Here is a 26,580-nt window from a genome sequence, read left to right as displayed (position 1 = left end):
ATATTAATTGATGAAATGAAAAACATATAAACAAGATGTCGGATACATAATAAAAACATTATTTTAACATACATATCACATTATAACATAAATATTCCTCGATACAATTAATAAATAATATATTTTTTATATTATATTTAATATATATTTTTATATATTATTTATTAATTGTATTAAATAATTATATAGATATTTTCTGCCATAATTTCCCAAACACGCTATACTAGTTGTAATGTTTTACCAAACATTCTGCACTTCTTTGATCTAATGCCTTAGATAAGAGCCTCGCGTGCTTCTAACGGCCCCTATTTACGTAAACTACTATCTATTTTATATGTTAAATTACTATGATTGTAGATAATATCTAAATAATTTTACACGTAAGCAATAAATATTGTATAACTGCGATTCATATCTTGCATACGATTACAGACTAGACCTAAATATTATAATATATTAACCGAAACTAGACATATAAAATCTTTATTTTGGGTGCTTTAATATTGCACACAAGTCTCCAAAGAAAAAGGTATGAGAGTTTAAGAAAAAAAAATTGTATACACATATTTAAACTCGGTAAAAAATATTTGACGTAATTAATACGTGCTGAATATTTATAAGCGGCTGTTAATATATTATTGTATTTGTAAAATGTAAAGATATGTTCAGTGTCAGCTAACTCATTGGTAGATTTAGTATAATGTATTTCTAAAGAAAACATAATGCATTTAGTACAACGTTTTCTGTACAACTACATTGCTCCATCAACTAATAAAAGTTAAATTACCTATATTAATGTGTGTATATATGTATCTATTATATTCTATTTTAATTATACTTGAAATAACAATGTAGTAGATATTCAAAACGCCTATTTTTTTCGAAATTCGTATTGAAAATTGACTCATTTGATTGTTTTAAATTCGACAAATTATATCACGTTCATGACAGAGTTGTTTTTGTCTTAACTCCTTCTGTGATTGGAAAAGGCTATAGCTCTGTGAATTGACAACTACGTGACACTTACCGTAATGACTGTGGTAACTTTTGCCGAGATAATTTTAATTAAATAAAGAATGTTTTCAGCGTATCATGGATTCGGCGGAGGCGGCTGCGCTCTCAGCCGGCAGCAGCAGCACTGACGGCTTACCTGGCACCTACTACGACGCCCGATGGTTAAATGTTCACGCAGATGACGGAACTTTGGCGGCGCGTGCGCGTCGCCTCCTACTGTCACCGAGCAGACATTTCGATCACATCGCCGTCAACACCAGCTACAGCGCAGTACTCATGCCGCCTTACATCAACACTGAGGGTACGTTTGATAATTAAATGTTTTATTTATATGACCTATATATGAAAGTTATTAAAACAATGATAAGGCTTTGTGCAGACCAGTCTCTGAAAGTACTGTTTAGTCGTCTGTCATTATAACGCCACTTGTAGTGACGTATTCTGGTTTAATTAAAAGACGAGTAGGCAATTATACTTAAACGGACATGAGACTTAACGTTAGGTCGTGCTTTTATATGTACTTTGCGTAAAGTAAAATATTTAGCCGTCAGTAATTTATTAACATTAATACTTGACATATACCAGATATGTTATATATCTATGAGATTTCGAAATATTTTTATATCAACCTCCAAACAATAAAAATAAAATATTGTGTGTGAAACTCATATTCTAAACCGGTCTCCTTAAATGGAGGCCTAAGCCCAGCATTGGAACATTAACAGACTTGACTTAAATTTTACTTTTGTTTGTAAAATAAATTGATTGCTACACAAAAAGCTGCTTTATATTACTAAGGTAATTACTCGGCACAGTATGTCTAATTGTATTTAGTTTAAAGAAGGAATTCGCAGTCTATTTTTATATTTAAATAAGAATAGATAGAATTAGCTCTATACAACTCTAGCTAGGAATCCATTCTTTTGAATTCCGCTTTCGACTATTCATTTGAGCTCAGCAATTATAAAGACAAGCCAGACTTGATCGAATAGAATAACCTTAGTCTTAATCCAATTAGTTGAAGCATTGGCAAACCTCGGGATCTCCAAATGACGTCCGGTTTCTCTAATGAATAGAACCTAAATTGCAGCTAAGCATAATACTCAACGTCAATAAACGTAGAACGAATCTTAAACAGAGTTTTGTGAATCATATAACTTAAAGAATAAACTTATTGCGTACAGAATAAATATTTAAATAAATAAATATTGGACAACATCACATAAATTGCTCTGATCCCAATGTAAGTAGCTAAAGCACTTGTGTAATGGAAAATAAGAAGTAACGAAGGTACCACAAACACCACGACCCAAGACGACATCAGAGTGGCGTACCTATAAAAACCGGTATACACACCACTCGATCACGGAGGTCGTCAATATTTATCTTTTTGATTTATTTTTTGTGGGAAACTTTCAAAGACACATATAAGTAAATTAATAGTCTGTAAATGTCCTATTCTTTGATTAAAGCCACCTTTGTCATAAAGGGTTATAGCTTACAACACAACACTGTTGAAAATGCGGTTTTGTGGATACACACGTGGGAAGTCATTCGACACGTGCAGATTTTCTCGCGACCTTTTTTTCACTACTGAGCATAAGATGAATTCTTATAAGTTATTAAACACTTGAAAAAATAATAAAAATGCTTGTCTGGGATTGAACCCGCAATGGTCGGCCAAGAATACCGTCGTAATCATGTCGACAAACATACATATAATGTAATATTTATACTTTGTTACATTACACAGATTAAAAATACAGTCTTTGTATAAATAATGTATCTGTCATTATGAAAAATTACAGGGAAATAAAATTGATTAATATCAATGATTACTTCTGATATCACTAGTTGCTTATAGTGAGGCTTCGTGTCATCGTGACGCTGTCCTTAAATAACGACGCGATGTATGGTTGATATGCGAGCGCTTGGGGGGTGGTCGGGTGCCTCTGTGAAATGATTTATTAACAAATGGACTTACCTATTTTTGCTTTCAGTTCCAACTCGACGACATTTACTAAACTGACACAATCACTGAACTAAATTTGCTCCAAAATCAATAACAGTAACTGTTCAAACAAATTGGTCAACAAAGATAACTAAAATAAACGTAATATCTAATTTATTTAATGTCAATTTAAATTAAAACCGATTTGGAATATTAATTTTGTTATAAATAGTTTTAGTAGTATAATTTATCGTACTGTTATTAATTCGATAGTGCGTGCTTCGAAAAATGAATTTAAATAATTATTTATGATTTCAAGACTAGGCGCATTCTAAGATATAAAAGAGTAAAGTAAGAACTTGCTCACCTTACCCTTTGAGGTTTGGAGCCAATTCCAACACACTACTCCAATGTTGGTTACAAATGTGTTGGGTACAAAACTTAACCGTATATAAATTCCGTCACAATGTTTTCCTTCGCCGAGCACGAGATAAATTATCTAAGGAGTATAGAAGTCGAATTAGTCGTGAAATAAAATATAAAAGTATATAACACAGGAAATAATGCGTGCTATTGCGTTTTGAAATATAGAAATCATAAAGAAAGTCTCCCTTTTTCCCGAGAAGTTTTGGAATTTATTCTGCCTCTATGTTACCCTGCTGTATACACATATGGCAGATTTACATTCGACGCAAGCAGGTTCCCTTAATATGTATTCCATCAGCGAAGAGTAACGCAAAGTAAGCAGAAAACATAACTATTACGATTGTTCTTTTTTTAATTATGAGATCTGTAACCAATACTAAATTGATACATTATAACTAGGATAATAGGCTCTCAGCGTTGCGGCTATAAGCTATTACAAGTGAGCTCTACACCAAAGCTTTTAGTCGGGAACTCAATTAACCTACATTGAATTTGAGTTGCTAGTGAGGAAAGTTTTCTTAACCAGCGCAATCAATGAAACTCGATTCTCGTAATTTTATTCGCTCTCCACCGCTGCATACGTCAACAATTATTCGAATAATAGCGAATGAATTTCACAATTTTTATTCGAAGCCTCCTTAAACGTAATTAAGCTAGCTATTATAAATCTACCTCTCGATTGTTGGATAAATAGTAAACCAAGTTTATTTTATTTTGTATAGCAGTAAAAATAAATTTATACATTAAAAAATGAAAAAGTTATTGTTATAAATAAATAGAGGAAAACTGTGCAATTTTTCTATTTTATTAATTAGAAAAAGCTGTGTCTTTGCCATATAATTTTTATTACAAAACCATATAATAAATGGTATTAAGCGATTTTTCTTTATTTAAAAGTAACATTGGTACCCATACATACAAACACACACATACACATTTTTGATATTATAAATAGATAAAATATATTACTTTGTATGTTACTAAAAATCTGATAAAACAAATGCCTTAGTAAGCTACAGTATTCCTTATACCTATTTCAGTTAAATACTTTGACAAAGGATATACAATGTGCCTGAGGTGGCTTTTCCAACGCGGGATTTGAGAGCTCCTTGCGATTTGAGACAAACACTCGATCAAGTCGTCTTAGTCAATGAACAATAATGATTGAGTAATTTGATTTCGTCATTACCTAATGATTCGACGAACTTTGCACTCAATTTTATATAATAGCCTTCCTAATAAAACCCGAAGTTTAACTTCGGGAATGAATAAAATTATACCTACTCGCGTGTATTTTATGCATTTACTATATCGCAGCTGATTAATTTGTTACTAAACTCTATTCAGATATGTTTGTTAATTAATTAATTAAAATAAGTGTCGTTCAAATAACATCAAGTAGTTTTCGCGATGATAGATAATAAGATTTTTTATTTTATATATATTTTTTTTTCTTTATTATACAACATGTAAAAACGCCTGTCCGAAACTAGGTCATCAATTCAATATAGCGATGGTTTCGGTTGTAAGCCATAGTCGTTATGTAAAAAATATTTTCCGATGCTAATGGAAGATTAATTTGTTTTTATAGTTTCGTTTTAACCGCTTTTTTGTTTGAATATTTACTCTCCTCTGTATTGTATTTTCATTTTATAATATGCGACAATTTGTTTTTGAGTGACAAATAAAATATTTTATATGCAAATTTAATTTACATAACAATTTTATTTCAATTTAATTGAGTTATTTAAAAAATAGTTCTACGTACAAATGATTAAAGAAATGTCATTTTGGTTTTATAAAATAAATAGGCGACGGTCACACGATGGTAAATTGTCACCAAAAACTTTAAATTTTGGCGCTGAAAAATATATTAACTATTTCTTACATAGCCAATGCAATGTCCTCAGGAATTAAGATGTTATGTCCCCTATGCTTATGGTTAAACTGGCTTACTCCCCCTTCCAACCGGAACCCAACCATACTACCTATTAATATTTGTACATAATATCTGATGAGCGGATGGTGTCTACAGACTAACTTGCACAAAGCGCTACCATTGATCAAATGTTGTACATAAAATAAATTAATGTGTTTTTCATAATCTCTGTTTTCTTTTAACAGATGTTGAAGTACAAAATCAGATAGCGTGGTCTGAACATTTGGATCCTCTCTTTGTGAATAATTACGAAATTGATCCAACACTCTCATGGCAGTACTACGCCTCATCTTCAGGTTTCATGAGGCGATACCCAGGTATGATATAACATTACAGTACATATTATAAACATTACATTACCAAAAGATTAAATTTCATATAGATTAAATTGCTGTTGTTACATAACATTTACATTTAGATCGTATTGCTAACAATATAATTATAATACAATTTCTACTAAATATAATAATTGAATTACAACATTTTCCCTGTCAGCAATGTCTTGGCCACCCGAGGACGGCTATTCGCACCACGCGCGCGATTTCTACGACTTCAGGTCATCGAATTGGTTTGTCGAAGCCGCGACCTCGCCCAAAGACCTCGTGATCCTATTAGACGACTCCGATGACCTCAGTTCGTCTTACCACCGACTCGCCAAGGCTACCGTGTCTGCCCTCCTCGACACACTTGGTCCAAACGACTTCGTCAATGTATACAGATACAGTGATACTGTATCCGAGCTACATCCCTGTTACACGAAAATCTTAGCTCAGGTATGTATTATTTTAATAAGTAAATGGACACCAAGTCCAAGGCGTTTATTAGAATAATCAAATCGGATTAAAAATTCAAAACCGTATAAAAAAATTGGTAAAGGCTGCCAAAATGGCTAACTGCAGGAGATATTATAGTACAAGGCACGAAAACATTTACTATTTCTTTTTTATTTTCGATATTCACATTCTAATGGGATTCAATTCAATTCGCCACGACCGTCGAGAGAACAAGATTATGGTCAAGGGCTTTACGTACACTCTCAAGCACGATATCTAACACAGAGAGAGAGAGCGACCATCCCTACTCTCAGCTGATATTCAAAATATCTCGACAGAAAAACCCAATATTTTTTAGTAACTTAATTCAATATAAACCATCCCTTGATGGTCAGTCCATAAGTGAATTATCCTAATACAAATATAAAAATAAACAAGAATGATTATGTAAAGAAACACATCAAGTATTGTCATATATTAATATAATTTTTTTGTAAATATGGCATCGAATCAATCGAGAACCGTAAAGAGACGGAATAAAATTGCTTACGCAAACGTATCCATGTGGGATAAAACCAAGTATAATAATTTACATACATGTGGAATTCATCAGTGCGAAGGACGGGATATGCGAGTAGAGGTACGTTAAAGAAAAGCTCGGCTTTGATCTCCTTTTAAATAAAACCTTTCTGAATTTTTCGCTAAGAAATTTGTAGAGGCATATTAAAATTTTATGGAGATTTTTAAATTACGTATTTTACTTACATATCTCTTTGTTTAATTTTTTTTTATTATCAGGTGGTTTAGGTACCATCAAGGATGACGTAAATATATTTAATTTTCAAATCATTAATATATTTAAATCGATAAATATACTAGATAATACTTTAGTGTGTTGGTTGTCATATGTAAGGCAAAAACGTAGTCTATGCTCTTTCCTGGAGTTCAAGTTTGCTTCATACCAAATTTCATCAAAATCGGTTCAGCGGTTTGGATGTGACAGAGCAACAGACAGACTGACAAAAAGAGTTACACATTTATAACATTCATAAAAATAATATAGATTATTTTGCATATTGATGATATATTCTTTATACGGTCGAAAAAATTTGGGTCCACAAACGCGATAGCATTATATATTTTTATTTATTTCGGTAAAATTAGTGGCAAATGCACGTATCGCGTGCCTCACTCACAGATACACATCTAGCAGCATTGTGGACGCGCTCTAATGGATTCTATCAAACGCGCTTTAATGCAGAGATCCATTAAAATGAAACAGAATAACTACCTAAAATCGAGGTGTCGACATTCGGCAACGATATATAACGCTGTTTGAGAAAAACCTTGACCTTAATCATAATTACTTGAACACGGGTGTAAATATAAAATAATAAAAATAAAAAATAAAAATAAACTTTATTGACTTAAGGATTACATTACAAACAAATTGCAAGGGCCCCTGTACTAGGTGCAAACCCGTATTACTGGGTGCCCCGCTCATCCACCAAGACAACTAGAAAGTCAACAATGACTTTGTTACACAGATTTATAGTAATATCTAATCTTTTAAGAAATGTGATATTGTTATTATAATTATATTATAATATTGTTATTTATTTCAATAATAAAGATATATTCGCGTGTCTGAAAACTAAACGTAAGTGTGCATAATTCAACCAATAGACTAAAATACGTACTGAAACCATAACCAATAGAATTCTGCTTGTATTTTGGAAGTTGACAACAACAAATCATTCTGCCAAAACCAAAAACATTTAGTAAAATAACAGCCTGTAAATTACCCACTGCTGGTCATTCTACCACGCTGTTCCAGTGCGGGTTGGTGGAATGCACATGTGGTAGAATTTCAATGAAATTTGACACCTGCAGATTTCCTTACGATGATTTCCTTCACCGCCGGGCACGAGATGAATTATAAACGCAAATTAAGCACATATATATATAGTAGTGCTTGCCTGGGTTTGAACCCGAAATCATCGGTTAAGATGCACGCGTTCTAACCACTGGGCCATCTCAGCTCAAAAATTACTAATATTTATTTTATTATGTTTATCTTATATGTTGAACTTTTAACAAAAAAAAATCAATGTTATGAAATTGATGACAAGCGTTTTAAAATCTTGTTTACACACGACAAAATTTTCACCTTAACAAAATCCAGTGAAGCCATCAAATGTGTTATAAATTAATTAAATACAACATAATACAATTACAACCGTGTTTCCTCACAAAGTTTAAGCTTCCTGACAGATTTTGACAAATGAAATGTCGTTCCCTGTGGCGTGACACGAGATTTTCAATTCCTTTGCATAAAGCGGATTACTAAAATATTGTTACAAGAAAAAAATACTGTATTCGTTACGTTACGAGATTTCTTTTCATTTTTTATTTATTATAGCACACATAAAGTATAAAATTTCCTGTATTAGAACAATTTTATTAAATTTTCGTCATTTTTCTTTTGTTATATCATTATCACGTTTTTAAGATGTCGAATTTTATGCGTAAAACTTTTCCTTTCTTTCCACTTCCTTAAAGTCGGGACTTTAAAGTTTCTATACTTTGAGGGTTTCAGCGGCACGCGCCTCGAAATGCTGTTGCTTACGCTGTTTTTAGATTTAAAACGTTTTTTACATAAACGTCTTTGTTCATTAGCAATTACTACATCTATATATCTAAATATTACAGTACCCTTTGTGGAAAGTTTATATATTAGCTATGATTGAGTATTTATATAGAAATGGTTGAAAGTTACAATTTACAATAAGATTCATAACTTGAATTGACTTGATTCGTACTAAATACGGAGAAAATCTAGTTACACTAAAAGTCTGTCTCAAAATTGGGCTGTCTGTTGACCATACCGGGTCCCGGTATAACAGGTAATACAAGGTGGGCTAATGTCATTTAACAAACGAAAGGTTAATATTATAAATGCGAAAGTAACTCTATGTCTTTCTGTCGCTCTTTCACGACCAAACCAATGAATCGAGTTTGATGAAATTTAGTATGAAGCAAACCTGAAATCAGAAAGGACATAGGCTAAAACCCAAGCAAAGCCACGGGCGACTACTAGTTTGTATATTATTAGTAAAAAAAACTTTAGAGTTGAATGACTTAAGAGACTCGAATACAAATTTTAGCAAAAGATCCTCCGTTGAAACGAGACAATGCTACCAATAATTTATAACTTAGAGTAACTAAGTGGATATTTCGAATAGAATACGTCTTATGAATACAAAATTATGTCCTTGAAATGTCGTCACAAAACATCTCATGAAATTCATCAATTGTTCAGTCTCTTCACGCTCATCGGTGATGGAATTTCAAAACCAATAAGACATCACTTTTCTCGAGTGAAAAGTTTACGAACCTTGACAAAATTGATGGATGCTTTTACAAGTCTTAAAATGTACAAAAACTGTACTCGACTATTACGACGTGTCCTCAATATTTACTCAAATAATCTATTTTAATATTATAAGTGTGAAAGTAACTCTATCTGTCAGTCTGTGTGTCGCTCTTTCACGACCAAACCGCTAACTTGAACTCCAAGAAAGGAAGTAGGTTACTTTTTTGCCTAACACATGACAACAACAACAACAACAACAGCCTGTAAATTCCCACTGCTGGGCTAAGGCCTCCTCTCCCTTTGAGGAGAAGGTTTGGAACATATTCCACCACGCTGTTCCAATGCGGGTTGGTGGAATACACTTGTGGCAGAATTTCTATGAAACTTGTCACATGCAGGTTTCCTCACGATGTTTTCCTTCATCGCTGAGCACGAGATGAATGATAAAGACAAATTAAGCACATGAATCAGCGGTGCTTGCCTGAGTTTGAACCCGGATTCATGGATTAAGATACACGCGTTCTAACCACTGGGCCATCTCGACTCATGACAACCAACAGCCTAAAACACAAGCGAAGTCGCTGACGACTACTATTAATTAATAGTAAGTATACTTAAAAAAAGCGTTGCAATCGTGATATATACAGGGTATATATTGTGTTCTTATTCACTACACGTCTCATAAGATTGCAAAGTTATATGATAAGATCTGCGCTACGTAGAAGAGTTGGCTAGCTCGTGACAGGCGAGGTGAGGCCGCACACTTATCGGCCGACTTGTAAAGTTCGCTTCAACTTCCACGTACGACGCCTATTCGAAATGACAAGTTCGACTTGTCGCAAGATTGGAATTACCGAACTGAAATTATGGAATATTACACACAGCTTCACCAGTATTTATTTATATTAGGATCACATAAAGATATTTCATGTTTGCTATGCAATTTTGTGACTATTACTTTTTTACGTATACATTTCGATACAGTCTTAGTTCTTGTTTTAATTTATTAATTATAAAAAAACAACGTAATTATAACCTTTATAAGAGTTCATTAAACCGGTTTATTTATCATTATTTTTAAAAGTTTAGACAATTTTTTTAAATTAGAGGTAAGTTGTCATAACGATACGAACAAAAATGACTAAGAGAATTATGGTTTTAGAGTAACTAAATAAATGACTAAATATCTATTCAAATATAATATTTACTTCTTGCAATTATAAAAATATATACATAAAACGATTTTACTTCGATACAAATTAATCTGAATATTTCTGTGTTAGTCTCATTCGAGTTTTATACCATTCAGCAGATTGAATTAAAACTTTGTACATTCGTTATTGACACTTACGTGAAGGTTGGTACCGGTAGTGTTATTAAAGTTCGGGAGATCAGTTTCCTGTTTAGGCCAGGAGCAAGGCAGTACTTATTATGAGATATGAGATAAATGAGATAAATAGGAGACAACATGAGACAACATCACATACATTACTCTGATCCCAATGTAAGCAGCTAAAGCACTTGTGTTATGGAAATCAGATGTAACGACGGTACCACAAACACCCAGACCCAAGACAACATAGAAAACTAATGGTAATCTACATCGACTTGGCCGGGAATCGAACCCGGGACCTCAGAGTGGCGTACCCATGAAAACCGGTGTACACACCACTCGACCACGGAGGTCGTCAATATTTAACTAGTGCGATATAGAAAATTTAAGCACGAATAGAGAACAAAAGTTACTCATTTTTGTATTTGAAGCGACCACAAGTTTTACTCAAATAGATCGCAGAACTTTCCATTTAAATTAAACCTTGTAATTTTTCTTCCATCACGCCCAAATAAATGACAGTCAATCATCCAGTTCTTCAAAAACAAATTTCGTTAACAGTTCTTTAGTATAAATTGACACTTGTAAACATTGAACTGTTAAAACTTTTAAAATGATGACTCTAGAAATATTGTATAATTGATGATACGGGAATTAGGAATAAGTATATTTTTATCATTATAGTATTAGTTAACTAGTGCTGAGCTTGAAATCGATCAGAGTTAGAGGAAAGTCGATGAATTGCTATCTTAACTATTAAAGTGATAGTGCTTTATATGACGACCTCCGCGGTCGAGTAGAGTGTACACCGGCTTTCATGGGTACGCCACTCCGAGGTACCGGGTTCGATTCCCGGCCGAGCCGATATAAAAAAATCATTAGTTTTCTATGTTGTCTTAGGTCTGGGTGTTTGCGGTACCGTCGTTACTTCTAATTTTCCATAACACAAGTGCTTTAGCTACTAACATTGGGATCAAAGTAATACCGAAATAAATATTGGACAACATATGTCCAATATTTATTTCTGTTTATTTATTTATAATATCTCCTGCACAGTTGGTTAGTGTCCGTGGCCGAAATCAATTCAAATGTAATGAAGAATATCGTCATCGTTATTGTCATTATTTGTTGTCTGTTAAAATGTGTCAGAAACATTTCTAACACATTAGCTACACGAAGCAAGCTCTAGAAATTTATTTCCAAAAAAAAATCACACCTGTAAATTTAAGCTCATTGCAGTAACTGTTTAAAATATGTGCTAATGGAAAAATATTTCAGAGCTATTTTTAACATTTACCACAAACGACATATAGTTTAAAGAGCATATGTGACCACGCCCACCTTACAACATATCTAAATGGATTCATGACATAAATCCTTGACCCTCTCAAGGTTTAAAGGCCAGCAGTAAGTGACTAGCTCTCAGCTATTATAGAAGCTCTCTAGCTCCGGCAACTTACCTCAGCCTTTTACGTTAGTAATGGAAGAGGTAGTTTACTTAAAATGTGGCGTATTGGAGACTTTCACACTTATGTGCCTATATAGAAAGCATAATAAAGTTTTCGATGAAAATATACTTTTATACAGCCGCCCTGTATGCGAGATTTCCTTTAAAAAAATTTTGTTATGTAATAATATTTTGAGAAAGTTATATACTGAATATTTTAGATTACTATTTTGTGAGCGATGATATATAATATTACAATGCAAGCTTCTAGGTGTAGTATCTATCATGATTTTGACAGATGATTTCGGTTAAATTAATAAAAATACTAACTTATTGTATTGTTTTTATGTACCTTATTCTTGGATTAAGAAAATGTTATTTTAAAAAATAAATATAAAATGATCCTTTATGTACTGAACTTACAGATCACAAAGAAGGACTTTCTATTTATACATTTTTTTTTAATTATACTATAATATGAAAATTGTATATTTAAATACCCATAAAAGTACTGGCAATGCAGGAAAATTAATGTAAAACACGTGTTTCAGGCGGTACCTGAAACAATTCGAGAGTTGAAAAGCGCAGCGTGGGCCGCGGAGGCGTCGGGCGGCGCAGCCAATCTGACCGGTGCTCTTACCACGGCCTTTGAGATACTCCATCGGGTATAACAATTGCTTTTGTACCGACTGTTGCCTATTCGACTTGTTGACCTCCTATTGTCGGCACTTTGTTATCTAGCAAGACATATTTTTATTAATTTAAAAATAGGCAAATATGAACAAAAAGGCCCAACGACAAAGGCCCATCAACATAAAGAGCACAAATACATTCCTACCATAGATACATCTTTTAATATTCACTTTGAATTGTTTCCATTTTTATTAATTAAGATATGGAAAGTTATTAAAATCTAATTAAAACGGGATTCTAGCTGTCTTGAGTAGTTTTACATACATGACTGAAAATGTTCACTGATCAATACTTTATTCTTATACAGTATAATCGTACGGGACAAGGTTGCCAATGCAATCAGGCGATCGCGGTGGTGGGTGCAGGGGGAGGCGCGGGCGGCGTTAAGGCTGTGTTCCGCACATGGAACTGGCCGCATATGCCAGTGCGCATCTTTACTTACCGAGTAGGGGGAGATGCGGCCTCTGGACATAATATGAAGGACATGGCTTGCACTAACAAAGGTGAGTCAGACGTGTGATCCATGGAAGTAATACCCATAATAATAACTTACTACAGGATATATGTAGGTTCCTCTCCTCCCAAGAATAATTCTTGGATTGTATTGGACAGCAATTCACTGTGCATTCGTGATTTCACATGACGCGGAGTTTCATTAAAAACATGTCTATTACGTTTTTTTTTTATATAACAATAATAATTTATTAACATAAGAATTAACAACATTCAATGCTTAAATATATATATACAAATATGAACTAAAACTAGTTACTGTATAAATCTTGACCGCGTGGAATGGTGGCAATAATGCTAGCAGCATTTCCCCGTTGAATCGCAATTCCGATCCTCTGGGCAAAAAACGAACCAGCCCTCCTGTCACCAGTGGAGGCAATGAGGCGAGGTGTTATACTTATTATTAATAATATTATTATATTTATTACGTTTTATTATAATTAAAATTGGAAAGACATACATAAATCTATTTTAGTATTTTAATAGTTTTTTTTTATTTATTAATAGGTTTCCATGTGACAATAAATGATCACGGCGAGGTTCGTCGCAAAGTCTTGCACTTTGTGGAAGTTCTGGCACGTCCGATGGTGATGTACCAGACCATACACCCAGTGCACTGGAGTCCCGTCTACGTTGGAGGCAGGGTAAGGATTACAAAGCTATCTTGTATTATATTACATAAGCCGTTTCGTATTATGTTAACGACTGATTAATCTTCATTTATTTCTTAATAAATATATTTGGACTGCCAGTGTGGAAAAAATAAACCTACTGAGGTTCAGACCATACTTAATCCCAGCAAAACAAAACTCGCCAAAAATCAAATCGTCAAATGTCAGAATGTATTTTGCGACATCGACTAAAATAATTGTAGTATTAAAGGGTATACGAATCAAAATCACTCATCAAATAAGTCAATTTCCAACCTTCACTAAAGATATACCAATTTAGTTCTTACAGCAGAGCGCTCCCATGAGCTAATATCAAATATCTATAACATCGTGAACCTTCCCTTAATAAAAATGGCTAAAAAAATTAAAAACTGATCATTTCGTAATAAGCTTTTTCAGTTTATTCTAAGTATGTACTGGCATATATTTAGAAAGAATATTTATGTATATGTATATATCCTTTCTAAATATATGCCAGTTGAAATACATATCATATTAATTTATTTCATTGTTTCCACAATACAGAGTAGCAGCCTGGATGACGACGGAATGGGTCAGCTGATGACGTCAGTGACAGTTCCTATTTTCGACAGGAGAAACCGTACGGTACATATATTTTCGTAATAAATATGTACTAATATATTCCAAATTCAAAGGAGTTAAACTAAAATGTTATATTATATTAAAATGTGTAATAATATAATTAAAAAAACAATCATCAGACAATAGGAAAGGATGTAATTTAATCATCTATAAAAAGTTATAGTATAAAGTTGTTATGAAGTTTTTTTTTTAATTTAATCACTACACTACAGAGTATAAATAAGTATAGCATACAGAGTAAAATAAATGAAATAAAACGTTAATTGGCGCCCTAACAAATACCTTCAACCTGTTCATGGAGGATATACAACATTTGATTAGAAAATTATGGCTATAGGTATACAAATAATATAGGTATCTTCATCAATCTGCTGTATTAAGTATGTAAAAATAAGTACTGAGTTACTTACCTGATTTTCTCGGTACAATCTTCATTGAAAAATTAAAATGATAACCCTAATGTAACATACGACGTTATCAGCACATTGTTTTATATCAGAGCCTACTTGAAGTTAAATTAGATAAGCATTAAAAAATACACTATTAATACCTTTTTTTTATGTGAAGTATGGCAAACAAGTATCATGCATCTTGTCAGAAACTTTATTTTTTTTTATATATAATCAATATCGTCAATAATTTTGCTTTTATATTATTGACAATTTGTACTCTACATTCTATTTCATTATATTTCAGCAAAGAGAAGCCAACTTACTAGGAGTAGTTGGAACGGATGTCCCTGTCGATCAAATAAAGAAGCTCGTGCCACCATATAAGGTAAACATTTCAAAACCATCCAACTACAGTCACAGTTAAAAAAACGATAAAAATAAATATAATCGGTTATACTTTAGCATACGTCTTAATTAGTTAATTTTATTTGTATAATGATATCACAACATAACGTCTAACGGTTATTAAAGATCTAGCAGTATTTCAAATATAGAATAATCTTTTAAATTTCGAATGTTAGTTGTTCTAATTTTAAAAATGTGAACTAAACATACCTATTTAAAAAGTTTATTTTTTTTCTCATTAACAGTTAGGAGTTAATGGTTACTCGTTTATGGTGGATAACAACGGGCACGTTTTGTATCACCCAGATCTGCGACCTTTGGTAAGACATACATATATATATATGTATATCATATCTCAACAAATGTTTTCTAACTAATATTACATTTTTTTATTGTTTTAGCACACTAATGAGGAGGTAAGAAAAAAAGGATTTAGTCGTATTTATAGTCAAATAAATACGTTTTTTAAATGGATTTAATGAGTCCTATCGGTTATCTAGTTTAGTCGATATATTTAGTTTATAAAGCGTTATTTCCGCTACAGTACACAGAAACACTACGACCTCTTTACTCCAGCGTCGACATCACAGATGTCGAGCTTCTCGTTGATTCCGATGAGAATTCGCGAGTCAATCTTACTTCTCTGCTTCTTGACGTGAGTATAAATAAATCAATTCACTAATAAAACAGTAATTAGATAGATAGATAGATAGATAGATAGATAAGGTCTTTATTTGGATCACAGCACATGAGTAAAAATAAGAAGAGAAAAAAGAAATGACAAAAGTAACACAGAGTTTAAGTTAATTTATGACAAAAAAAAATAATTAACTTGCAAAAATATTTTGCATCTAATTTTATTTAATCTATATCTATTAAATATAATTAGATGCAAAATGAGAATTGCATTATTATGGTAACACAAAGAAAAAAAATAAAAAACTAAATTAACAAAAATGAACTGTAAAGTGGTGTGGCATCCAAAATGGACAACCTCTCAGTTGAAGCTGGCATGGCAATTACTATTAAAACAGTTGAATAAATGGTGAAAATATTACGAAATAGACTATAATGGAAAATACCCACATATTCATTCAATTTTAATTTGAGCTATAGTATACGGACACAAAATATGTTACTTGACCCACAGCTGCGACACGACATGATAGAACAGCGAGAAGGGGAAACAGAGATGGGGGTTAAGGTGCAGTACGAGGGAATGCGACGCGTTGCAACGCGGAGACAGCGCTACTTTTACAGCCCAGTGGACGGCACGCCGTATTCCCTGGCCGCCGTACTCCCCGACGGATATGGAATGTACGAACTACAAGCTGAACAGGAAATAAAGCATAGTCCTATCAATGGTAATTATACATATACACGTACATTAACGTACGACAACTATAAATACGATGAAATCGTAAAATATTGAATTATTTTATTAGCAATACTCATAATTTGTTTTTGTCTCACAGTCACGGAATACTTTAAAGGCGACAACTGGAAAGTTCATCCCGAATGGTAAGACATTGTGCTTATAAAAAATAGAAGTGATACTTAAAAAAAATACAGACGAATTGATAACCTCCTCCTTTTTGAAGTCGGTTGAAAAGAAACAAGTCTGTCTGTCTGTCTATCTTATCTCTAAGTTCCTTGTGATGTTTTTCTTTTTGTGTGATATGTTTCTTTTTTTTAGTATAAGGGCTTTTTAGTTTTTAGTTTTTGTTCTTATAATTTCATTTATTTATTTTCGTGCGCGCGCATGTGTATATGTTTACCCAATAGTCAGGGGCCATCTGAAAATCAGTGCTGTGCATTAGCACAGCATACTGAGATGAACCCTTGCTAGCTACACTGTGTTCTTTAAATTGATTTTTTTTTCCTGTATAATCTATGTAATGTATGTGTGTAGCAAAATAAATGGTTTAAATGGTTTAAAAAAGAGATTCCCAAGTAGTGAGATGATGGAGAGCCAAGTGTCCCTCAGGGTGTACTGCGAGTACGCGTCGACGTCGGAGCAGTCGTTCTCGTCCCCGGAGGAGCAACTCGTGCACTTCCTGACGCGCGCGGGGCGGCCGGGCTGGAAGTGGATGTCGCTGCGGCCGCGCGCGCTCACGCTGCACAACGCGCACAAGAAGCAGGACCGCGACTCCTACTACTGTGAGACATTGCACCGGCCTTTTCTTACTCAACAAGTAACCGGGTTACCTGGTTTTAGAGGTCACTGACACGAATGAATTATAAAACATTTCTTACATGTCGATGCGCTAAAAACAATGCGATCGCTATGACACTTGGGACTATTATAAAAATAAAATATATTTTATTTAAGTAGCACCGTTAAAGCACTTTTTAAAAGTACCTCGCACTAGGCTACCACCGGTTTGGATTGAAATTTAAAAAAAAAAGAACTAGCGAGAAACTCAGTAGTATAGTATTGAAATGGCGGAAATGCATAACTAATTACGACAATTAATTATATAATTTATATGATCAATTTACATACGCCTTGATATCAACAAAGTGTTTGCAAAGTCGAAAAGTAGGTATTATGGGTAACCTCGGTATAACGTATAATAGGGTATGTCACTGACACACTCACCCTTAAAAAGGTCTCTTTATATAACTTTTTAAAATTTTAATTATTACAAACGAAGAGAGCAGTAGCAATCAAACAGCAAATAGCAATTCAGATACTTAAACTAATATTAGAAAGAAATATATGACACTTATTTCTTTACAGGTGATAAAACATTAATGCAATCGTTAGTACGTGACGCAATGGTAATTAAAGAGTTGGACGCTCACACTGGACACGCGAGCCATCACTCCCAGTAAGTATAACTGAGAGATATTGCATGTTTATTAGCTTTAAAACATGTTTACGACAAATATCAATTACAAAACCTCTGGACCAATAAAGTTTGAAAAAGACCGTTTCAGAATACGTTCGAATCGTGATTGTGTTCGACGAAATTATTTAAGTGTCGCATGCAAATCTTGCACATATAGATCTTAAGTAAAACCACAACGCACTTTATTTTAATTTTATTTTGATCACTAATTTCTATGTGTTTCACACGAATAGCCCGATAGCGACATTAATGGCACTACTAACAAGGTAACGTAACAAAGATATCTCCATTCTAATGTTTCGCATAGATAAAGTTTAGAAATACGACGCCAACTAGAAAAAATACCAAAAATTTACCAAAGTCTAGATTAGTAAAAATGTGTGACAAAATGTAATAGCAAATCCTTAGAAATTGTGTGATAAACAATAAGTTTCCGCTCAGTTGTAGGCTTAAGTTTTGATACCCTTCCTATCGTTTGGTATTTATACCAATAGGTACCCATGTTACATGGGAATTAGCATACATGCTCCTGTTTTTGCTATTTATTTCATAGACAACGTGAGTTTTTCATTGCAATAGCAGCTAGTTCATCGTTTTAAGTCTCTACGCAACGAATTCAAAGTTCAAATACTATTTGTTTGATAAAACGCCAATAAAAACAATTTCATTGGTATGCAAAATAATGCTAAGTATATAAATGTGATAAAATGTTGACCATTGTTATGGAAAGAAATTCCTGCCATAAAAGCAAAGATATTATTAAATAGGTTAATAAACCCAATAATTTGCATATAAATATATATGTATATGGGTATAATTAAATTTGAATAATGGATCTACTGTAGTCGTATATAATTCAAACAATCATCAAATTATTTATGTAATTAAATATCAGTACTTATATTAAACTGAAACACTTGAGACTTTATTAGGTATTAAATAAATTAATTGCTTAAGTTTACACTTTAATAAATGAAAATTATAAATACCAAGTACGGGCGAATTGCATTTTTTATTTACGATATTGGCACCTGTTTATTTGATAAACAATTTAAATTTTAGGTAAATTAAAACAGTAAGATAGGTTTTTTTTTATTTTTGTGTTAGTGCTAACATTTGGGTACTCTGCATATATTATGCTCTGAGTCGAGAAATACTTGAAGGTGTGCGTAGATCAAATATTTTTAAGTTTATGAAAGCTACCGAGGAATCAGGTAATTTAAATCGGTAATCATAATATTGTTTTAAATTTTTGAACAGGTTTTCTAGCTTGCTTGGAGTTTGGGTTTTCTTATATGATTAATATTTTTGATAACTATATGCCTTTTTATTGAAATCGTAAGGTGTATCATATAAATTGTATTTGTATATAGAAATAATGATGCAATGATGATAAACAAACCTTTGATTGGCATATAAAATATGCAAATAGCTATTTTATGCACTACAAATAATTCTTGATAATATCGTTTATTTTTATATACAATGTAACACCACTCAATTTTATGCCAAATGACAACTTCGTTGTAATCCAAGACGCCATTTTTTCACGAATCCTTTGTGAACCTCATAGGTTATGTTTTAATTTACCACCAATGACGTAAACTGAATTCAAGGTCAAAGTTTATTTATCTTTATTCCTACTGCCATTGGAATCGTCTATACATACAAACATCAATGACTGAATATTCCGGCTATAAAATATATTCAATAATTGGATATTTACATTGTGATGTGCTCATTTATTAAAATTTTTACTGAAAAACATTTAAGAGAGTAGGATAAGTAAATTTTATTATTTTTAATGAAAATTAAGCTAAGTCAAATTTCTATATAATTCAAAATTTTACAATTTGTACATCACTTGTACGTACTTGTAAGTCATCAAGACAAAATAATGTTATTCTTAGTTTTAAGTCTATATTTATAAAATAATAAACAAGTAATACAACCGCTGATTCTAGTCTAGTATCTAATAAAAAAAATCAATACAAGTAGTACATAGTATTGATTATTTTCATTCTAAAATAAAATTCTGCCTACCTGTGGTTTAAGAATACTACCCAATTATGATAATTGTGGAACGTATATTAGATAATGAGTTACAATGTTTGATTTACTCTCGACGAAATACAAAAACTAAACGTTTTTGGTAGGTCTTTTAATCTCTTCAAAATTTTTGTACAAGAAGATTAATTCAACATAAAAATGACTACCGTGTTTATGTATAATTAATAAGTTTAAATGGCAATTTACTATTAAATCTACAAGTTTGTTAAACATAATTAAGTTAATTTATATTTAATTACAATAACATGTAGCTCAATTATTTAACTTAAGTTAGTTACTAAGCTTTCGCTAAACGGAGATAGTACTCTTATACCTAAATTTTTGATGTCCTCCGATGTCATTTTTTGAGATTTAAAACAGAATCAAATGCTGTTATCTGATTAGCACTGACTTTCTTTACAGACAAGGACGCTTTCACAAGTTCGTGGTGACTCTTTCTTTCATCGCAACTAGAAGCGGCCTATTAAAGTGGACTGAAAATAGTAATACCTCAAGATCAGCTGATTCCTCTGAACCGTACGTATTAAATAAAATATAAAGTATCATATCATATCTACAAGTCCTATTGTGGGGGTAGATGAGATTCTCCATCAGAGAACGTTTGGAGTTAATTCTACTCTAAGTATTGTGGCACTTTCTTGTTATTGCGGCCTTAATATTTGCTTCACCGCCAAGCAAGTAATCAATTATTATTACTACTAACTAAACACAATAACTTCAGTGCCCGGATTTGATTCCGTAACAACGTTTGCTGAAAAATCTTGTCATGTCACCAGGGAACCTTCTTTTCCCTACCTTTGCATTTTAGTCATGCATTTTTTTAAAATTAAAACTGAAATTTAATTAGACACACTTACAATGTTCTGATATTTATTCAAATATTTTCAGGCATTTTAGCGAAAAATATGCACGTGCTTATGACTCGGAATGGTATCGACGCGCAGTAGAACATCATTCCATTGAGCCGGAGAGTTTCGTCTTCTCCGTTCCATTTCGGGATGGTTCTGAACCAGAAGACTTTAGTGGTAAACCTCCTCTAGTGCTGGCCACTCACGCGGTGTTCGTGGAATCCAGAGGCCATCGCGCCCCGGCCGCTGTCGTTGGATTACATTTCCAACTTGACTCGCTTGCGAAACATTTCTTGAATGTTACATCGACGGTGAGTTTTGAATAGAGATATGTCTTGGTAACTATTCTTGTATCTTTTACCATTTTATGATATTAAATTACAATTATATAATTACTTTTATTCAGGAATAAAGAGGGCTATGATGTCATATTTATATATCAGTATATAGTCACAAATAATTTTCGTATTGTACATTGTTATTTTGATTTATGATAGTTATGTAAATCTTAATTTTCCGTCTCAGGGAGACTAGTTCCCTTTTAGACTTATTTAGCTTCTGAGATTCTTGTAAAGTGTCAAAGACATTGAACATGAGCACAAAATAATATCTCATATTTAAAATGAACTGAGTAGGTATAAATATTAATATAAGGTTGTTTATTGTTATCAGTGTACAGCAGGAAGCATTTGCAAAAAGACATGTGCTGGCGACGAACTGGACTGCTACATTCTGGATGACAACGGCTTTATAATTTTATCTGAAGACGCTTCACAAACCGGAAGATTTTTCGGACAGGTGGATGGAACGATAATGGACTCGCTCGTACAAGATAGAATCTACAAGAAAGTTACCGTACATGACCACCAGGGTCGATGCCCAGATTCAAGGAATCCATTTAGTGGCCACGGTAACAAGCTAACACCCATGAAGCCGCTTTCCTGGTTAGGTGGATACATTGCTAATTTGCTCGCAGTTTGGTACCCGTTGTGGGAGACCGCACAGGCGCGGCCTCACGCTCATCCGGAAGAGGAATTAGGTTAGTTAAATACATAGATAGAAAACATTCAAATCATCAAAACCGTTCGAATCAATTGAGTGTCTGGAAATGAATAAACAACACAGTAGATAGAATCTAAATTGGTAAACTTTTTCAGACTATGAGGATTACGAAACGGAGGAAATGGAACACGAGGATGACATGGACCGCGACCGCGGCACGTACGAGATCATCATCGACGGGCTGGGCGCGGCCGACCCGGCGGGCGGCGCGCAGCCCGTGAGCCCCGGGCCGCCGCGCGAGCCGCCGCGGGAGGCCGCGCGCTCCGCCGCCGTGCGCCCCTGCGACACCAGCGCCGAGCTCTTCACGCTGCAGTCCACTCGCCTGAACGCCGCGCAGCCGCTCAAGGGCAAGCTCACCAACTGCCACAACTCCGGATGCGAAAGGTGACCCACTCTAAAAATTCTATGCGAGTGGCATACGCAAAAAATTGGACATAAATAATCTCGAATCAATCGATTTCCAGGCCGTTCAGCGTGCAGAAGATCCCGCACAGCAACCTGATCCTGCTGGTGGTGGACACGCTGTGCCCGTGCGGCGCCAAGCGCCTGGACGTGCGCGCGCGCGAGGCGACCGCCCGCAGCGCGTGCCGCCGCCCCCCGCGCGCCCTGCCGCGCCGCCGCCCGCCCGTCTGCGTGTCCTACCATCCAGAGGTCACTAGCGAACATTGCCCGCCATTTTCAAACATTCGATCGAGTCATTCGATTGCGTTTAATCTAAAAAATTTACTTGGAATTTAATCGGCAGATTGACATATTCTATATTTATTTTGCAGGAAATTGAGATACTGTCGTGCGGCCGCGGCGCTACTGCACGTCCACTCACCGCCATGTTCGCTACGCTCGTGCTGCGGCTCCTCTTGGCTCTTGCAACGTGACTGTCCAATTTCTAAACGTACCACCACAATACTGACCGCAGGTCTCCAGACCGTCTGAAGCTTTCTACAAAACCATATCGAGTTCCATATCAAAAATAAGAATAATTTTACCGAATCGCCGTTTCGCGAAGTTTTTAATCTGGAAGCTTCGCCAGTCACCGCACCGCAGTGTTCGCGTGGTTTGAGTGTGAATGGACCGTTTGTGTGGCGTCTGTGGCGCTCGCCGGGGCGCGCGTGGCGTGTCGATGTAATTAGAGTACCGTGAAGGGCTCCAGCTTTCCGAGCGGGTGCCTTTCGTTGGCGCATTTTGTAGGTGTTTGCGAGATGTTTAATGTTTTGACGATTTTACAGACTGAAGTTTTGGTCCGACCAAGTGAACTTTTGATCTTGTTTTGAGACAGGATTATCGATTCGAACTAGGTTAAGTAACATTTAAAATATTTTCTCCTCTGTTAAGTTGTCATTCTCGATATTGTAACTACGATGCGGTCGCATACATTATAGGTAGGTAACTAATGTCTTGTTAAATTTAATTGAGGATTATCACAAACTTGAAGAACTTATAAATTATAGCTAATGTTAATAGATATTTAAATATAATAAATGTAAAATAATAATATCGTTTAAAAACTGTTTTAGAAAAATTTACCTATGTTGATCCTAACACGATTTATTTCTTTATATATTTTCAACAATATAATTGCTAAAAAAATATTATATAGTTGCATAGATTTATTGTGTTTTTATTGTAAATAAGAGATGTTTTGTTTGTAGGCAATTACGTTGCAACGTTTATGTGTGCCTGTGTATAATTATCGATATTATAAAGTAACGAGTCGACGAGTAAGCATCGTAGAGTTGATCGATTCATCTCAACTCTAAATTCAATTTCTGATAACGTATAAGGAAAGGAATGGGAGTTTAACATCAAAATGTACTTTAATTGCTATGAAACTTAAAAGCATAATTAAAAACAATATATTAAATAGTCCGAAGTTTTTATATTCATCAAATCAATATCATTTCGATTTATTGTAAATTAGATATTTTAAAATATTGCTGTACAGGGTTGTATTAGATCTGGCATCTTTATTATATTATAATGATCGATTTTAATTATTCGATTAGAATTATTAAAAAAAAATCACTATTGCTCCGAAATCCTTCACGATGTCCTCTCGGCCGACTCCCATCCATCTAGCGATTAGCTAAACTCTTGCCTAATCTTCGAATAACGTACATAAATGGGATACTGTAAAGTCTCATCTTGTAAATATATATCTTCGAAGGCCTACTATATATAAATGTGTGTTGCTATGTTTATAGTTCGAATTCGACTTCTTCTGTCCTACATAAATATCAAATCGTGTCGACCTCACAGAATTATTTGCATTTGAAATATCTACATTATTCATAACATACGAGATCTCATTGCGCTATATACACGGCCTAGATATATAAAGTTTAATATATAAGTAAAACATCTAATAACATTGAATTGAATAATCTGTTTGTACGTATCATAAACGTTGTTTATAAATTTAAATCAGATTCATATAAACTTAACGTATAGACTATATTATTATATCAGATCATATAAGCGTTAAAGTTTGAGCTTGCTGTTGTCCATTTCAAATAAACATTTTTATTGAAACAATAATCTGAAATAGTACAAAGTTATATATATTATGTAATTTCTCGCATTGTGTGCCAAACCACAGCCAAGTTTCGTATTTGACCGATTTTAATAAACGGGACCGACTCTGGATAACAGAAGGACAATAGCATGCTCGAAGGTCCGAAGGATTTATCACAGTACCCTCATAGCTATCTCCTCACTGAACGTTAGCTAAAAGTAAATTAAACACATTTCATTTCGCATTATATCCGATATTTAACATACTATTATTACATTGAAAATATTTTATGCATCAAATGCATAAAAACAGGTGAATATGCGTTGTAGTTTACTGTGATCGATTCACGAACATACAGTTCCGACATTATCAAAGCATCATTGTACCGTGCTCTCACGACCGGCGTAATGATTGTGAGGACGCTTTTGAGATGTTGTACATTTTGTATAAATATAAATACAGTAAGGAGTCGATGTGACGTCATAGTTTCAACTGGTGAGTGGCGGACGACTGGTAATATTGAAAGTGCTTCTTGTAAGCGTCGAGTCTTCCATAGCAGTCGGACGCGGAGCGAGTGTTTACTGTAACTAAGTATTAAACGATAATAATAGATTATACTTATCATAGCGTAGGCGGACTCGCGGCGGGTTATGTACACGAGTAAAGTCACGAAACAATTACCTCGTTTAGTTACGCAATAATAGCTAGACAGAATTTAGTGTTCATTTCGCGTTTCGTTATTGGACATATCAATTCAGGCACCAAATGAGACTATAGCGTAAGCAATTTTTTGAATATTTTCGATTGTTATATTATTCGGAGTTCTGTGGAGATCTCTTTCATATCCGATGCCTTCTTTGATATTAAAAAAAAAAAATAGTATTTTATTAATGAACACCGAAATTTAAAGTTAGCATGGATCGTGTGCAGTAGTGATACTGGCATCTCGAAGACATGAAAGGAGGTCTCTATGTAACTTATTTTAAGGTTCGTATGTGCAATAAAATTTTATGTAAGAAACAGTGATTTCTAAAATTATGCCACGTTCAATTATCTGTGTACTTATCTACGAAACATGTACTCGTTTATTTCTTAAACTGTTTCATGTGTATCACTCATTCCCTTGTTAACGCTTTTAGATATTAGGTAATATTCAAAATTTTACTGAAAATACATTTGTGAATTAATATTCGACGTTTGCTGTTTTTTAATTATCCTATATTACAATTAGTTTTAATATAATTGTACTGTAATAAAACTAATTATAATGAGGATGAGTTTTAACATAGTGTACTTGGGCACGGCCGACTGTAAACATGGTTCTAGTGTAATTATAGTCGAATACTTTTTCTTTTTGTTACTTGCCCGTTCATGCTATAGACAAACCGTAATTACAAAAATAAAGTTCTCTTATAACATTGTGGGTCATTATTTTAAGTATATATTTACGAAACGCCTACGATTGAACCTTTTTGCTGTATCTACTATTAAGCTTTCGTTAGGACTATAATCTGATCCAATACAGCCAATATATATATTTTTTTAATTGTAAGAAATATTAAGCATTCTTTACATCGCCAGTGCGCCAGCCTTGGCCGCCAACACTGGCTCACTTACCCCATAAACTGGAACACAACAATGCAAGAAGTATTGCTATTCGGTTGAAATATCTGATGACGAAGTAAAACCAAGATAAA

At 33.8% G+C, this 26,580-nt stretch overlaps 1 protein-coding gene across 2 annotated transcripts in view; it reads left to right on the top strand.

Moving 5' to 3' along the window:
• The window catches only part of LOC124536545 (voltage-dependent calcium channel subunit alpha-2/delta-3), a 63,606-nt gene extending 37,303 nt beyond the window's left edge, over nucleotides 1-26,303 (top strand). Inside the window, exons 4-25 of one of the 2 annotated variants that reach the window (XM_047113128.1) lie at nucleotides 1,087-1,315; nucleotides 5,516-5,647; nucleotides 5,826-6,103; nucleotides 12,811-12,924; nucleotides 13,260-13,455; nucleotides 13,973-14,109; nucleotides 14,662-14,742; nucleotides 15,436-15,516; nucleotides 15,782-15,856; nucleotides 15,938-15,952; nucleotides 16,081-16,191; nucleotides 16,687-16,900; nucleotides 17,012-17,057; nucleotides 17,524-17,696; nucleotides 18,280-18,370; nucleotides 18,625-18,657; nucleotides 20,864-20,977; nucleotides 21,350-21,620; nucleotides 21,982-22,348; nucleotides 22,467-22,755; nucleotides 22,836-23,022; nucleotides 23,145-26,303. In XM_047113128.1, the coding sequence (XP_046969084.1) occupies nucleotides 1,087-1,315; nucleotides 5,516-5,647; nucleotides 5,826-6,103; nucleotides 12,811-12,924; nucleotides 13,260-13,455; nucleotides 13,973-14,109; nucleotides 14,662-14,742; nucleotides 15,436-15,516; nucleotides 15,782-15,856; nucleotides 15,938-15,952; nucleotides 16,081-16,191; nucleotides 16,687-16,900; nucleotides 17,012-17,057; nucleotides 17,524-17,696; nucleotides 18,280-18,370; nucleotides 18,625-18,657; nucleotides 20,864-20,977; nucleotides 21,350-21,620; nucleotides 21,982-22,348; nucleotides 22,467-22,755; nucleotides 22,836-23,022; nucleotides 23,145-23,246 (3,336 nt within the window). In that variant the 3' untranslated portion in view covers nucleotides 23,247-26,303. The remainder of the gene's footprint in view (nucleotides 1-1,086; nucleotides 1,316-5,515; nucleotides 5,648-5,825; nucleotides 6,104-12,810; nucleotides 12,925-13,259; nucleotides 13,456-13,972; nucleotides 14,110-14,661; nucleotides 14,743-15,435; nucleotides 15,517-15,781; nucleotides 15,857-15,937; nucleotides 15,953-16,080; nucleotides 16,192-16,686; nucleotides 16,901-17,011; nucleotides 17,058-17,523; nucleotides 17,697-18,279; nucleotides 18,371-18,624; nucleotides 18,658-20,863; nucleotides 20,978-21,349; nucleotides 21,621-21,981; nucleotides 22,349-22,466; nucleotides 22,756-22,835; nucleotides 23,023-23,144) is intronic. The other variant, XM_047113192.1, reaches the window with a different exon arrangement.
• The last annotated feature ends 277 nt before the right edge of the window (nucleotides 26,304-26,580 follow it).

The sequence above is a fragment of the Vanessa cardui genome, chromosome 1 (assembly GCF_905220365.1).
Source record: "Vanessa cardui chromosome 1, ilVanCard2.1, whole genome shotgun sequence".
NCBI classification, from domain to species: Eukaryota; Metazoa; Arthropoda; class Insecta; order Lepidoptera; family Nymphalidae; genus Vanessa; species Vanessa cardui.
This window is presented reverse-complemented; position numbering and strand designations above follow the sequence as displayed.